Genomic DNA, 12,752 nt, shown 5'->3' on the forward strand with positions numbered 1-12,752 from the left:
ACGACAGTCCTTTTTCACGAATGCGCACTGCATCGATTATATGCAACGCAGGACACGCTAGATAAACTAGTAATATCATCAACCATGTGTAGTTAACTAGTGATTATGATTGATTGATTGTTTTTTATAAGATAKGTTTAATGCTAGCTAGCAACTTACCTTGGCTTCTTACTGCATTCGCGTAACAGGCAGGCTCCTCGTGGAGTGCAATGTAAGGCAGGTGGTTAGAGCGTTGGACTCGTTAACCGTAAGGTTGCAAGATTGAATCCCCAAGCTGACAAGGTAAAAATCTGTCATTCTGCACCTGAACAAGGCACTTAACCCACTGTTCCCCGGTAGGCCATCATTGTAAGTAAGAATTTGTTCTTACCTGACTTGCATAGTTAAATTAAGGTTACACATCATTACACAGGTGCGTGTTGTTCTGGGGACAATAAAAGGCCACGGAAATGTGCAGTTTTGTCACACAACACAATGCCACAGATGCCTCAAGTTTTGAAGGTGAGTGCAATTGGCATGGAATGCAAGAATGTCCAGGGCTGTTGCCAGATAATTGAATGTTAATTTCTCTACAATAAGCTGCCTCCAATGTCATTTTAGTGAATTTGGCAGTACTTCCAACTGGCCTCACAACTGCACACCACGTGTAACCACGCCAGTCCAGGACATCCACATCTGGCTGAATTGTGGAATTGTCTGAGACCAGCCACCTGGACAGCTGATGAAACTATTTCAGAGTATTTCTGTCTGTAATAAAGCCCTTTTGTGGGGAAAACTAATTCTGTTTGCTGTGCCCCTACCCCGTAATGTAAAATCCATAGATTAGGGTCTAATTTATTTATTTCAACTGACTGATTTTGTTGTATGAACTGTAACTCAGTAAAATCGTTAAAAGTGTTGTATATTGCGTTTTATATTTTTGTTCAGTATAGGTAGGTAGGGTGCAGAATAGTAAAAAAAACGAGTGGAAAAAAGAAACTTCTGAACAAAGAGGCAACAGTGAGAAACAAGTAGCGCATTTTTATTTGTGCAACACAAATTATAATAATTCAGTAAACCTTAGTAAATGTACATGTCATTATGAAACAATAATACAAAACCATGTTCAAGATAAGTAAAACATAAGTAAAAAAGTAACATTTACTTCATGGTAGTTCAAATTATACAAAATTATAGGCATCACAGTAACAGCAAAAATGGCCACAATTAACAGCGTCAATGTTGAAACAGTGAGAACAATTAGATTGTCCATCAACTTCATGGAAACTTCCATATAATAGGAAAACAACAAAAACGAATGTTTTCGAACAAATATTTTTTTATGTAACAAAAATCCAACATAATATTATTGTGCTCTGATAATTATCACTTCTGGTGATAACACACAAAGCACTGCTGCTTGTTGTTCAGACACAAAAACAACTTTCCATCACCACACTTGGAACACTTCCACCTCGAGACGCCCTTGACGCACAGGTTGCACCTTCCTCTCTGTTCCCCAAAGATAGGCCAGTGTCCAAGGCAGTCATAACGGACATCTGCTGTAGGCTGTAAGGCTCTGGGATTGTGCAGGCGCTTTGGAGGAACTGATGGTTGGCCAACCCTGGCTGGGAGTTTGTTGACTACTTTTAGAGTCCCTGCCACAGACAAACGAAACCTTTTTAGGTGCACTGGTTTTTCCTTGAGAAGGTCACAGTCCCGCTTGTACATCAGCCAACCATTGGCAATGCACAGATCAAGGATGTATCCAAACAGAGGTAGGTACCACCGGCGTGCCTTCATAGGTGTCTTGTACAGACGCACCAGCATATCAGACAGATCGATGCCCTCCTTTGCTTGAATATAAGCCGACATGACTGATGGGCATGCGATATCAATCTTTTGATGGGTCTCCCGACAGAACCGCCTAACATTCCCCAGAGGTTCAATTCCACATGCATTGCTTAGTATTGAGACACTCTTTTTGTCCAACCACCTGACAGCAATCACCCCCTCTTGAGAACAGTAGTCGTATGCTCCACGCCCTAGCTTTGCAAGAGCCTTGTCATCCATTGCAGTTGCTCCAACTGTGCATTTTGCTCTCACAGTGCCAATACACCTCACACCCAGTCTGGCCTGCAGGGACTTGACCAGGTCAAGACTGATGAGATAGTTGTCACAGAAAACAACTGTAGCCTCTGGCTCCGCAATAGATGTACAGAGAGTGGTGACAACCTTGGTACTCAGCAGAGGATTCTGTTCATCTTCATCTAGCCCACTGTTGAGAAATGTTGTATCCCCTTGGTACAGTAGCAGGTCATGGATAATACCTGAAGAACTGCCCCGAGAGAATAACCTAAAACCAAATTTGTCATGCTGATTAGATTTGTAATGACGAAGATTTCCTGCTTTGGTGCCTTTGTAAGCTACCATGACTTCAGCTATGCTTTGCCTGTTGGTTGGCTGTATGAGGAGACACTGTTGACGCAGCATGTTAAAAAGAGGTCGGATCTTGTAGAAGCGGTCAGGACTGTGATTATTTTGCATGTTGTCATTGAAGTGAAGAAACCTGCGGAGTGACTGGAACCTTCTCACAGACATGGCATCAGCCACAGGTGGGAAGCGAGAGTCAGAATGCCAGTAGTCCACAAAGGTTGGAAAGTCAAAAACACCCATGTAGAGAAGCATAGACAAGAAATCCTCAATCTCTCCAAAGTTTGTGTTGATTGAGGATCCAGTCTGTTGAACAGAGTAAAGGTTGGTCTGCTCAGCAATGTGTACAATCATCTGATCAGTGAAAAACATCTTGAAATATTGATAGGGGGATTGAACACACTGTGGTGCCACAAACACTGGATCTGGAACTTGGAAGGAATCTATGTCGGCCTTCTTCCAAAGCGGATGTCTTGGCTGTGTTTTGAAGGAACTAGAATTACATGGGCTTACAACTGTGTCGAGATTGTGGTTATGTGTGTCTGTAGGAACCAATATAATTACATTTCTGCTTTTTCTCTTCTTTCTCTTGGGAGACTCTGCGGTTTTAGGGTATGGGGAAGCATCTCCTTTTGTAAGCTTAGAAGGGGACTCGTCCTCCAGATCTCCTGGTTTTGGAATATACTCTAGGTCATCATCCTCTGAGTCACTTAGGTCTTCCACCTCTGACTCCAGGGGATCCTGTGGTAGAATGGCCACAGCAGCTCTTGGCCTCTTTCTACTGAGGGTTTTTGTGTCCATGTGCTATCAGAGAAAAAAACATGACATTTTCCATAACATCCATAAAATATCGTTAGGAGGCCCATTGACAAAGGCAAAACTAAAGAGATAATGCACACAAACCTAACCTTACAAAACATCTCAAAGTGTGTCTATTTCAGTCAGTCTATTATTAAATGTTTGAACTCACCCGCACATTATCACTGTCCTCTGTATCTGAACATGATGATGATGTTTCCAACAGCTCCCAAGGCACTGACACTTTCACAACATCCTCATCTTCTGACTTCAACCAGTCTTCATTCTCTTCTTTCTTCACTGTAATTGAGACAATTTCATCTACTGGTAAAAGGGAGCATTCTTCAGACTCCTCTTTGACTGGGACTAGAGTAGGCAGCACCTGACACGGAGAAAACATCATTCATTCAGTATCATTTTATTTCTAACAATAACTCTGTGCCTTGTAACAAGGCGTGCGCAGTTAAGGATATAGCTACTTACCTTTACTTTGAGATACTTCATGCGTTTATGTACACGCTCTTGTTCTGTGACTCCATGAATGTCTGAAACTGTATCAAAGGAGGGATCTTGTTCAATTGGGTCCTCCTTTAGACAAACCTGGGACATTTCAACTCCTAATGAAACTGCTGACCCTTGGCTCTGCTGAATCTCACATTCTTCAGCCTCCTCTTTGACCTGCCTCCAATGCAGTGAGTGATCCTAGAACAGACCATGGTTGGTGTTAGGGAAATAAACTATTTGACCAATAGAACTTGTTAATGAACAGCCAATTGTGTTAGATATTGTAGAATTAATTGCTTCTCATTTTGAAGAATGGATAAAAATGTGGGTTAACCTACAAAAAGCTCTCCTGGCTGACCACTGCTTTCATATCTCCCATATTGATCCATCTTCAGCAGATGACGATCAAACTCATGCCCTGTCAATAATAATAATACATGTTATTGCACCTTTCAAGATCCAAGGACACATACAGAGTAAGGAATAGAATAAAACAGCAAATATAAACAGGACATTACTAAGAGCAAAAGTAAATTCCCCAAAATGTGTGACCACGTTTTCCAAAAACGTAAATATCTGCTCTGAAATAAGATTAAAAGATGTCTGCTGAAAGAATGGGGTGTCAGCTTTGTGATATGACAACTTAGTTATACAAAAAAAGTATCTGGTTATTAAAGTACAGTAAGTGAAGTGGATTAACACCCGGTAACATATTTATGGTAACGGAATGAAATGATGGGTCCCTGCTCTGTTCTAGACACAGAAATYAATTATGGATTTGAATGTCATTCTCTTTGTGATGATGTAGCATAAATAGGTACACAAAGTTATAAATAATTTGTATGGAAATATACATTGAAAGGGTAATTGATCAAACTCACAAAACACTAGAAACATACATTTTCCTTGGCTTTTAGCCTTTGCTTTTCTCAAACTGTGCCTCCTCCTGTCTTTTTCTTTGACCTCCTCATAACTCCCCTTCTCCTTTAGCCTTTGCCTGTATCTTCTTTGCTTTTCAGCATTTGTCAGTGGCATGGTGACAATCTGTGAATAATACATTTGAGTGGAATGACTGACAGACAATTGAATTAATCGTTATTACAAGATTACTACTATCAAGATGTTTACAATTCACTGATTTACTCCTTAGAAATCTGCATTTGAGAAAGTGTGTGTATCCCTCTTCCCCTAGAYTTTGTGTAGCAAAACGCTTTCAAGTGGATGTGGATTCGAACAGTCTAAAGTCTGGATAGATCCACAAAGATATCCAGCTGCATTAGATTATGAAGGAACAGAGGCACACACACACTCTTAGCTTTCATTTGACATCTACTTTGATGCTCTTATGAACTTCACACGTTCGTCTTCATGGCTCCTTATACCCAGAGTTTCCAAATGTACTCTTTATTAAAGCTAACTTACCGGTATGTGAAAATGCCCAAGCTAACTACAATAGCTAGCAAGTTGGCTGCCGCTAGCTTTTCTTGATAATTAGTTCTAACTAGCATATTGCTTGAATAGCTAGCTACACACCAACTTGTCAGCAATATTATAACGATCATAGTTTATATAAATATATGTGTAGAAAATATCTTTACCAGTTACATGGATGCTTTCAGAAGTATCAAAACGGTATAGAAACCTTTCTCTGGAAATATATGGGGGTCGGGGAATATTTTGGTAGTTGCACATACGGAATCTCGAAAATACCAAAATACTAGCTACAAAGTCTGAAAATATGTTTTATTTCCCTTTAAACTGTATTTTACTGCCTTCTGCTGGGCATATACGAAAGTGAATCCTACTGCCCCACAGTTGCGTCAGATAACGAAAAAGGTCTGTCTTGACTAATGTCACGTTCAAAACAACTGGGAACTCGGAAACGTTTATTACTCGTGTTTACGGTTGCCTTTTCTTAAAATTGTTTCATCATAGTTAGTGATACACTCAGTCATACGAGACAGAACTTACTTACCAAGCTCTCGCTCTCACAAGACTTATTGAAGAGGTCGTGTGGAGAGCTGTCCCTTTTTCTTTAGCTTATTTCTGCATCATTCGTGGGGGACAACATGTTTACTGTTGCCTTATTTTGAACTAGAACAATGTACCAAGATGAACAGACTTGGCCAAGTTTTGATTGCTAGCAATTAATAAAGGTGTAATCATTACATTAGTTATGAAAAATAGAAAGATTTGGAGGGTGTCAGAGAAAAAAAACAATCTGGGAATTTATCATGTCTTTTATATTTGAATATTGCTGTATATAGCTAATCATTAGGTCATACACATGTAGTATGAAACAGCCCTACAGTTCAAGTAGCTTTAGAATAAGTCCGATTGGGGAGTTGTCTCCAGTCCTAGTTATCGAATGGTCTGCTCAGAAAATCATTATCAATAATGGGAAAGAGATATTCCATTAAAATCACAACTAAGTCTCTTCAACAATTATTTTTTATTTTATTTCAACAATCTCAAGTGGTTTGCAACAATCATACAAACAGTACAAAATAATTATTTGAGAAACTGACAGTTGAGTGACAGAAATTTGTAGAAGATGTGGGTATTATTACAGTCATTATTGATCGGCCCATGCACTTACAGTTAGGGTAAATTAGGGTGGCAAAATCTTATTGTATGAATGTTGTCTTGAGGTGACAGGTGCATTTTGGTCAAGTCTGTTGTTAATCTGTGAAATGAAATAAACAAGAATCATGTCAGTAACATGCAGATTCATAACACTGTATAACAATTACTGTGAGGATGTTGTACTTTGTGCATACTGTTCACACCTGGTCTGAGGGTTCAAATCATTAGTTTCTCAACCAATAAAATTAACGACCACGAGGTGCAGGACAGTGTGGGCTAATAAGAAATCGGCAAAGGCCCTCTCCTGGGATATGGACAGGAAGTCTCCTTTGTTATCTGGATTGATCTGGATACGCAGGCAGACTGTAGGCAGGCCAGAAAAATGGGGTGGGTTGATCAGAAACCATTTCACAATAATGGTGGCTGCCATTGGTTAGCGTCACGCTTCACTGATGTACAATACAGCTGAATATCACAAGATTGTGCAAATAAAGTTACAGTTGAGTGTTTAAATTACCTCCCAGGATGAAGGCTCCAACACAAGATATGAACCCGGCCAGAAAGCTGTTGAATGGGAAGGTGCCAACCAGCAAGCAGTACAGAAACTGCAATGCACCAGTTAACAAGATGTAGAAAAGGTAGGCGTCGACCACTTTCAATTTATTCGATGTTTTGGTCCTGTATTCCTCCAAGAATCGAGAAATAACTGAAATTACCGAGTTGGACATGTTTTCTTATGAACAAAAAGACCCAAAACGTGCAAAGAGAATCAAGATGTAAGTCGCTTCCGTCAGACGCCGCACAAAAATGACGTGTCACTGAAACTCGGGTGTATTCATTACGCCGATTCTGCTGCCAAACGTTTCGTCTATTGCAAAACTGCGAACGGAAAAAGGTTAGTGTTATCCGGAATCCTTGGGACGTCCCTACCCTAAACCTATACCTCAGTGTCCTAAACCCTAACCAGAGATATTACAGAAAGGATGAGATAGGAATTAAATTGGACAATGAATGGAAAAACAGGCTCATAAGCAAGCATTTCATTTCTACACCGGTTGTAATTCAGCACGTGACAAATACAACTTGATTTGACATATAAAACCCCACCCAGCAGACTGTCGACCAATCGRGTTCGTTGTCATGCCGCTTTATACAATGGGTGGGTCTAATCCTGAATGCTGATTGGTTAAAACTGCATTCCAGCCTGTGTCTATTTAAGCAATAAGACCCGAGGTGGTATATGGTATATGGCTGTTCTTACGCACAAAGCAACACGGAATACCTGGATACAGCCCTTATCCTTGTTATATTGGCCATATACCACAAACTCCTGAGGTGCCTTATTGCTATTATAAACTGGTTACCATCTAATTAGAGCAGTAAAATGACATGTTTTGTCATACCTGTGGTATACGGTCTGATATACCACGGCTGTCAGCCAATCAGCATTCAGGGCTCGAACCACCCAGTTTATAATCCACAAATGATCACTGGCTAAATATATTACTTTAAAATGCCTATTTACTCTGTTCCATCTGACTGTGCAATCCACTGTCTCATCAGCCCAGCCAGGCAATTAATAAACTTGATATCCACTATAAAAAGCATCTAGGCATTATCTCACATTACTTTTAGACTAACATGTAGTTTTCAACAGTGGAGATTTGTATAAACCTTGCTGTCTGTTTCTCCAACATTTGCAACATTGTTTATTCAAATTCGATCTCCAGCCGTCCCATAGTACTGATCATATTGGGAGTCTGGGCGAGACAGACCGGCAGTATTTCTCAGCCAGTCAAAATCATGAATCAACGTGCATCATTTTTATGGATATATACAAAGACATGGCAAATGACTTGACTTTAAATTAACCGTAGTTGATTAGCTAGCAAGCAAGGGATAAGAACGTTGCCAGCCAGTATGGCAATGGAACATTTAGAACGAACGACTGGGTCGCGTCCATAGATACAGAACAAAAAGACTGGGTCGAGTCTCTGGCAACCGAACCGATAGAACTAACGACCAGCAGTTTATATCTTGTGGAAGGATGAAATAGTATGAATAAATTCATCAAATAACTTTTAATGAAAATATGGCAATCATTATTTGAATATGTTGGTAATCCGTTGTATAAAAATGATAATGCCCTCGAAGCCGGTGTTTGGAGGATGTATTTGCAGCTGTGCCAAACACGGGCTTCTCTGGAATGATCACTTAATAATGCCATCCCTTTCACAAAATAAGGGCAAAGACAGTACAGTATGAACATAAGCTAAAACTGCGACGTTGGTTAGCCAAACTCATGCGCAGAAACAAGTAATCGGGTCTAACGGTCGTCTCGCGCCGAACTGCGGATGTGCCGGCCATCAAATCAAAGGTCCTCCATCAATGTAAAGTTGTAATTGACGAAAAATGAAAACGTGTCAGTTTGTCATTTTCACGAGGTTAGATTTGACTTCCCAAACCCCAGCCTGGTCTGTTTGGTCTCTTTCACAAGCGTTCCTGGAAGTCTCGCGATGTTGCGACTCTAAGTTTAGAAACTCTGTGGTCATGGTATGAGTCGAGAAACCTGTCTATTTTCGTCGAAAGTACGTAATGTCACGAAGCAATATGATATTACAGAGAACAAGTAATTAACCCGAAAAATATGTTTTATGTTGTACATCTTGTTCACGAAATTCATGCTAATGTTGAGTTTTTAGTTAGCGCCCAAATTMACTCATTGGAGGAGAACTCTTGTCCATAAATCGCCTCGAATAAACCGCGCAGCCCATTGACGACGCATGGACAACGTACAAAATATGAGTTAATACGATTTCTCATACCCTACCATTTAAAATGTCAACTTCAATGTGGGTATGGACGTCCCAATAATTCCAGATGGCAAAACGTTTTGCAACGAAAACGACTTTATTGGACCAATTCAGGTAGGTCCGTTTCGTTCTGTTTTCTTCCCTTTAGTAGGTTAACGGTTTCCGTTGCAAGACGTAATGAATATATACGGGAAGGGATACTGAATACACCCCTGGTATAACAACAGCATTCCCTCCCGCATGTATAATTTACTCTACATTAGTTCCATTTTACAAAACAGCGACCGTCGGTCGCAATTAACTTTGATTCTACGTGTTGTTAATGCATTTTATTTTATTTTTTAAATACATTGACTATGTCCCTTTGTCCTCTTCTCTATTTGGTATAACGATGCAAGACGAGACTGAACCAAAGTAAGTTATTGGAAATAATTAAGAATAGTGAGCACTTTGGTTTGACAACAGTTTTGCATGGTAGATAGTGAATAAGCATTTAGTAACTTGTTTTTATGCTTTTTTTTTTATACATCCTAGTGGCCAGTTGATTAATGCTGTTGATAATTATGTGTGTGTGTCCTCTCTGTAGGTCAGTATCTGGTTGCAGGTGGTGGGCCTCATGGCACCCACCTCTATGCCCACTGAATAGCACAGAAATACTTACTATTCCAGTGAAGTATCAGTGAAAATACTTTTTGTACTACATTAAGTCTGCCTAACCATTTACCTTTTCTTCTCTTCCAGTTGCACATAGAACTCTTGTAATGGTCCATGGATTTAGGGTAGGGCTATGGACCCCCTCTGTCACTTGCGACATCTGTTTGTGTTTGACTTGCTTGGTTTCAGACGCAGCTCCAGACCCCACTTTCCCATGGACCCAGCTCTGGCTGAGGAGCAGTCAGTCAGTTTTATAGCGCACTGGAGGCAGGCCCTGGCCCTAGATTGCATGATCCTATTGGTCACAGTCTAGGTGGTTACTTGGCCTCATCCTATGCCATTCAATACCCGAGAGGTCAGAGGAGAAATTTACAGTTGACACACTCTTTAGTGGCCAATCCTTTGTGTTATGACGAAGAGCATAACATGTATGAACTTAGAGTAACATGGTTCTTACTTTCCCTGTCAGAGTCAGTCACCTGATTCTAGTGGACCCCTGGAGCTTCCAGCCCATGCCTGTGGATTCAACCTCAGGATCGACCAAACTGCCCTCGCTGGGTTGAGGCCCTAATTTCCTTATCCACACTCTTCAACCCACTGGCAGTGATCCAAGTTTCAGGACCCTGGGGTGAGATGGCAGGGGTTGTCTGAGTGGCATGGGCTAGGGTACAGGGATAAGAGATAAGATAGGTTAACTCGGTACCTAAACTCAACATTTCTTCTGATTTCTGTTATACGTATAACCTTTTGTCTAATTCTTTCCCCTAATCTTGACTACCCCATCTCTCCTTCCAAGGTCCAGTGGTGATTTTAGCATGTAAATCTTGCATGCCTCAACACAACATTAAACAATACATTAATTGCACTGTAACGGTGACAAACTGTAAGGGCCTACATAAAGCTGTCCCAACACGCTACACCTGACTATCAGCGGAGCCTTGTCTGGCAGCGAAACAGTTAATTCAGCCTCATTTACTGCCTTTAAAAACACATAGCTGATATGGCTGACTTGCTTAAACAAATGTTGTTTCTACTGACAATTGAGATGTACAAACCATGGCATAAGGGGACAATGAGCGGATAAGAGGCTGTCTAATTTCGATTAAGACATTAATGAGTGAGCTAGGATGGACATAGTCAATATAACTATTTGTTCAGCACTTTTGAAATGTACAGCGACAGAATTCAGAACATGGTCCGTTCTTACAGTATTCTCCCTGTACACCAAGTCAGAACCGTTTGGATAAATAAAGGGGGCATATCAGCAGACAAACTCTTACATTATTCAATGATGACATTTCTCTGATACAGGCTATAGGTTAAATGTGCACCACCAAGTCAGAACAGTAGACTAAGTTAAGATGGGAAAAGGGACCAAATTATTAGGGTGAGGCACATGGGCTACTAACAGCTTACTACACAACATACATTAGTATTACTTTCTTAGCTACAGTATACATATCTCCCTGGCATATTACATAATTTATGCAGCAGCATAGAATACATTTTTGGACTCACCTTGTTGTGCTGTGCTCACTTGAACAGGAAGGCGGCGCGGCGGTCCTTCGTGGGCAAATTTTGTKATCCGCCTGGCATTCTCTGGATTTATGGTGCTTTCAAGACACCTGGGAACTCTGGGGGGGGTTGATCAGTGATCTTCAGGTTGACGCTCTAGAAGGAGCTACACCTGCACTGTGGTGAGATGGAGTGTAAAAAGACACCAATCACTCATTGTGGTAGGAGAAAACGTGTAAATAAGAAATCACAGCCAAACCCATATTGAAATCACAAAGAGTGAAATGGAAAGCTGAACCTCGRACTGCCTCCATCCCCTCCCTTTTTCTTTCTTTGTCTCAGATGGTTGAAGGAGCAGCTCACGATGTCTATGCTGATCAGCCTGAGGAGTTCAACAGAGTTGTGCAGAGCATCTGCGACATTGTAGACTAAGAAAGTCTGTGTTTCACTGATTTAATGATGCTGCTTCATTTTATTTATATTATACAGCCTACTGTGTGAGTTATGTGGCTTTTTAAGTTTCTCTTTTCAAGAGGTTGTCATTACTGACAGTAAGATCACCATTATAGTATCTTGACTTTATCTCTAGCCACTCCAATTTGCTTACTGCCCCAATAGGTCCACAGATGACACAATCGCACTGCACACTGCCCTAACCCATCTGGACAAGAGGAATACCTATGTAAGAATGCTATTAATCGATTACAGCTCAGCATTTAATGCGTTTGAGCCAATCAGTTGTGTGTGTGTGTATATATATTAGTGCATTCGGAAAGTATTCAGACCCCTTGACTTTTTCCATAGGTTGTTACTTCACAGCCTTATACTAAAATGTATGATTTTTTTCCCCCCCTCATCAATCTACACACAATACCCCATAATGACAAAGCAAAAACAGGTTTTTAGAGATTTTAGCAATGTTATGAAAAAAATAGGGATTTACATGAGTATTCAGACCCTATACTCAGTACTTTGTTGAAGCACCTTTGGCAGCGATTACAGCCTCGATTCTTCTTGGGTATGACGCTACAAGCTTGGCACAACTGTATTTGGGAAATTTCTCCCATTCTTCTCTGCAGATCCTCTCAAACTCTGTCAGGTTGGATGGGGAGCGTCGCTGCACAGCTATTTTCAGGTCTCTCCAGAGATGTTCGATCGGGTTCAATTCTGGGCTCTGGCTCTGCCACTCAAGGACATTCAGAGACTTGTCCCGAAGCCACTCCTGCTGAGTATTCTTGGCTGTGTGCTTAAACTCCAAGCAGGCTGTCATGTGCCATTTACTGAGGAGTGGCTTCCGTCTGGCCACTCTAACATAAAGGCCTGATTGGTGGAGTGCTACAGAGATGGTTGTCCTTCTGGAAGGTTCTSCCTTCTCTACACTCAGGAACTCAGTCGGGGTCTCAACTTATAAGTGTAAGAATAGTAGAATACACCAGGTGCAATTTTGACATTTGGTTGTGCATCGTTCAG

At 40.9% G+C, this 12,752-nt stretch overlaps 2 protein-coding genes across 5 annotated transcripts; both read right to left on the reverse strand.

Moving 5' to 3' along the window:
• Positions 1-995: 995 nt before the first annotated feature.
• LOC111975721 (piggyBac transposable element-derived protein 2) lies at positions 996-5,642 on the reverse strand. 4 transcript variants are annotated; one of them, XM_024004267.2, is made up of 7 exons: positions 5,313-5,402; positions 4,596-4,758; positions 4,053-4,132; positions 3,694-3,912; positions 3,383-3,592; positions 2,977-3,216; positions 996-2,718 (listed from the first exon to the last, which is right to left on the reverse strand). In XM_024004267.2, exons 2-7 carry the CDS (start codon positions 4,747-4,749, stop codon positions 1,366-1,368), a joined length of 2,256 nt encoding a protein of 751 aa, XP_023860035.1. In that variant the 5' UTR covers positions 4,750-4,758; positions 5,313-5,402; the 3' UTR covers positions 996-1,365. The 4 variants fall into 4 exon arrangements, with proteins under 4 accessions (XP_023860035.1, XP_023860033.1, XP_023860032.1 ...); XM_024004265.2 differs by having other exon boundaries at positions 996-3,216; positions 4,614-4,758; XM_024004264.2 differs by having other exon boundaries at positions 996-3,216.
• A 505-nt stretch (positions 5,643-6,147) lies between these two features.
• LOC111975723 (dolichyl-diphosphooligosaccharide--protein glycosyltransferase subunit DAD1) lies at positions 6,148-7,365 on the reverse strand. The gene is made up of 3 exons (XM_024004268.2): positions 6,818-7,365; positions 6,504-6,663; positions 6,148-6,400 (listed from the first exon to the last, which is right to left on the reverse strand). The coding sequence occupies exons 1-2, from the start codon at positions 7,026-7,028 to the stop codon at positions 6,533-6,535; spliced, it is 342 nt and encodes a 113-aa protein (XP_023860036.1). The 5' UTR covers positions 7,029-7,365; the 3' UTR covers positions 6,148-6,400; positions 6,504-6,532.
• Between the last annotated feature and the right edge of the window lie 5,387 nt (positions 7,366-12,752).

This window comes from Salvelinus sp. IW2-2015, linkage group LG16, assembly GCF_002910315.2.
Source record: "Salvelinus sp. IW2-2015 linkage group LG16, ASM291031v2, whole genome shotgun sequence".
NCBI classification, from domain to species: Eukaryota; Metazoa; Chordata; class Actinopteri; order Salmoniformes; family Salmonidae; genus Salvelinus; species Salvelinus sp. IW2-2015.

What these genes read in the sequence shown, in the direction of transcription:
- LOC111975721 (XM_024004264.2), bottom strand. Translation starts at nt 4,749, where the DNA reads ATGCCACTGACAAATGCTGAAAAGCAAAGAAGATACAGGCAAAGGCTA. An exon ending in ATGTATGTTTCTAGTGTTTT is followed by an intron (nt 4,133 to 4,595) that starts GTGAGTTTGATC and finishes TATTATTGACAG; the next exon opens with GGCATGAGTTTGATCGTCAT. An exon ending in AGGACAGTGATAATGTGCGG is followed by an intron (nt 3,217 to 3,382) that starts GTGAGTTCAAAC and finishes TTTCTCTGATAG; the next exon opens with CACATGGACACAAAAACCCT.
- LOC111975723 (XM_024004268.2), bottom strand. Translation starts at nt 7,028, where the DNA reads ATGTCCAACTCGGTAATTTCAGTTATTTCTCGATTCTTGGAGGAATAC. An exon ending in TGGAGCCTTCATCCTGGGAG is followed by an intron (nt 6,664 to 6,817) that starts GTAATTTAAACA and finishes GCCTGCCTACAG; the next exon opens with TCTGCCTGCGTATCCAGATC.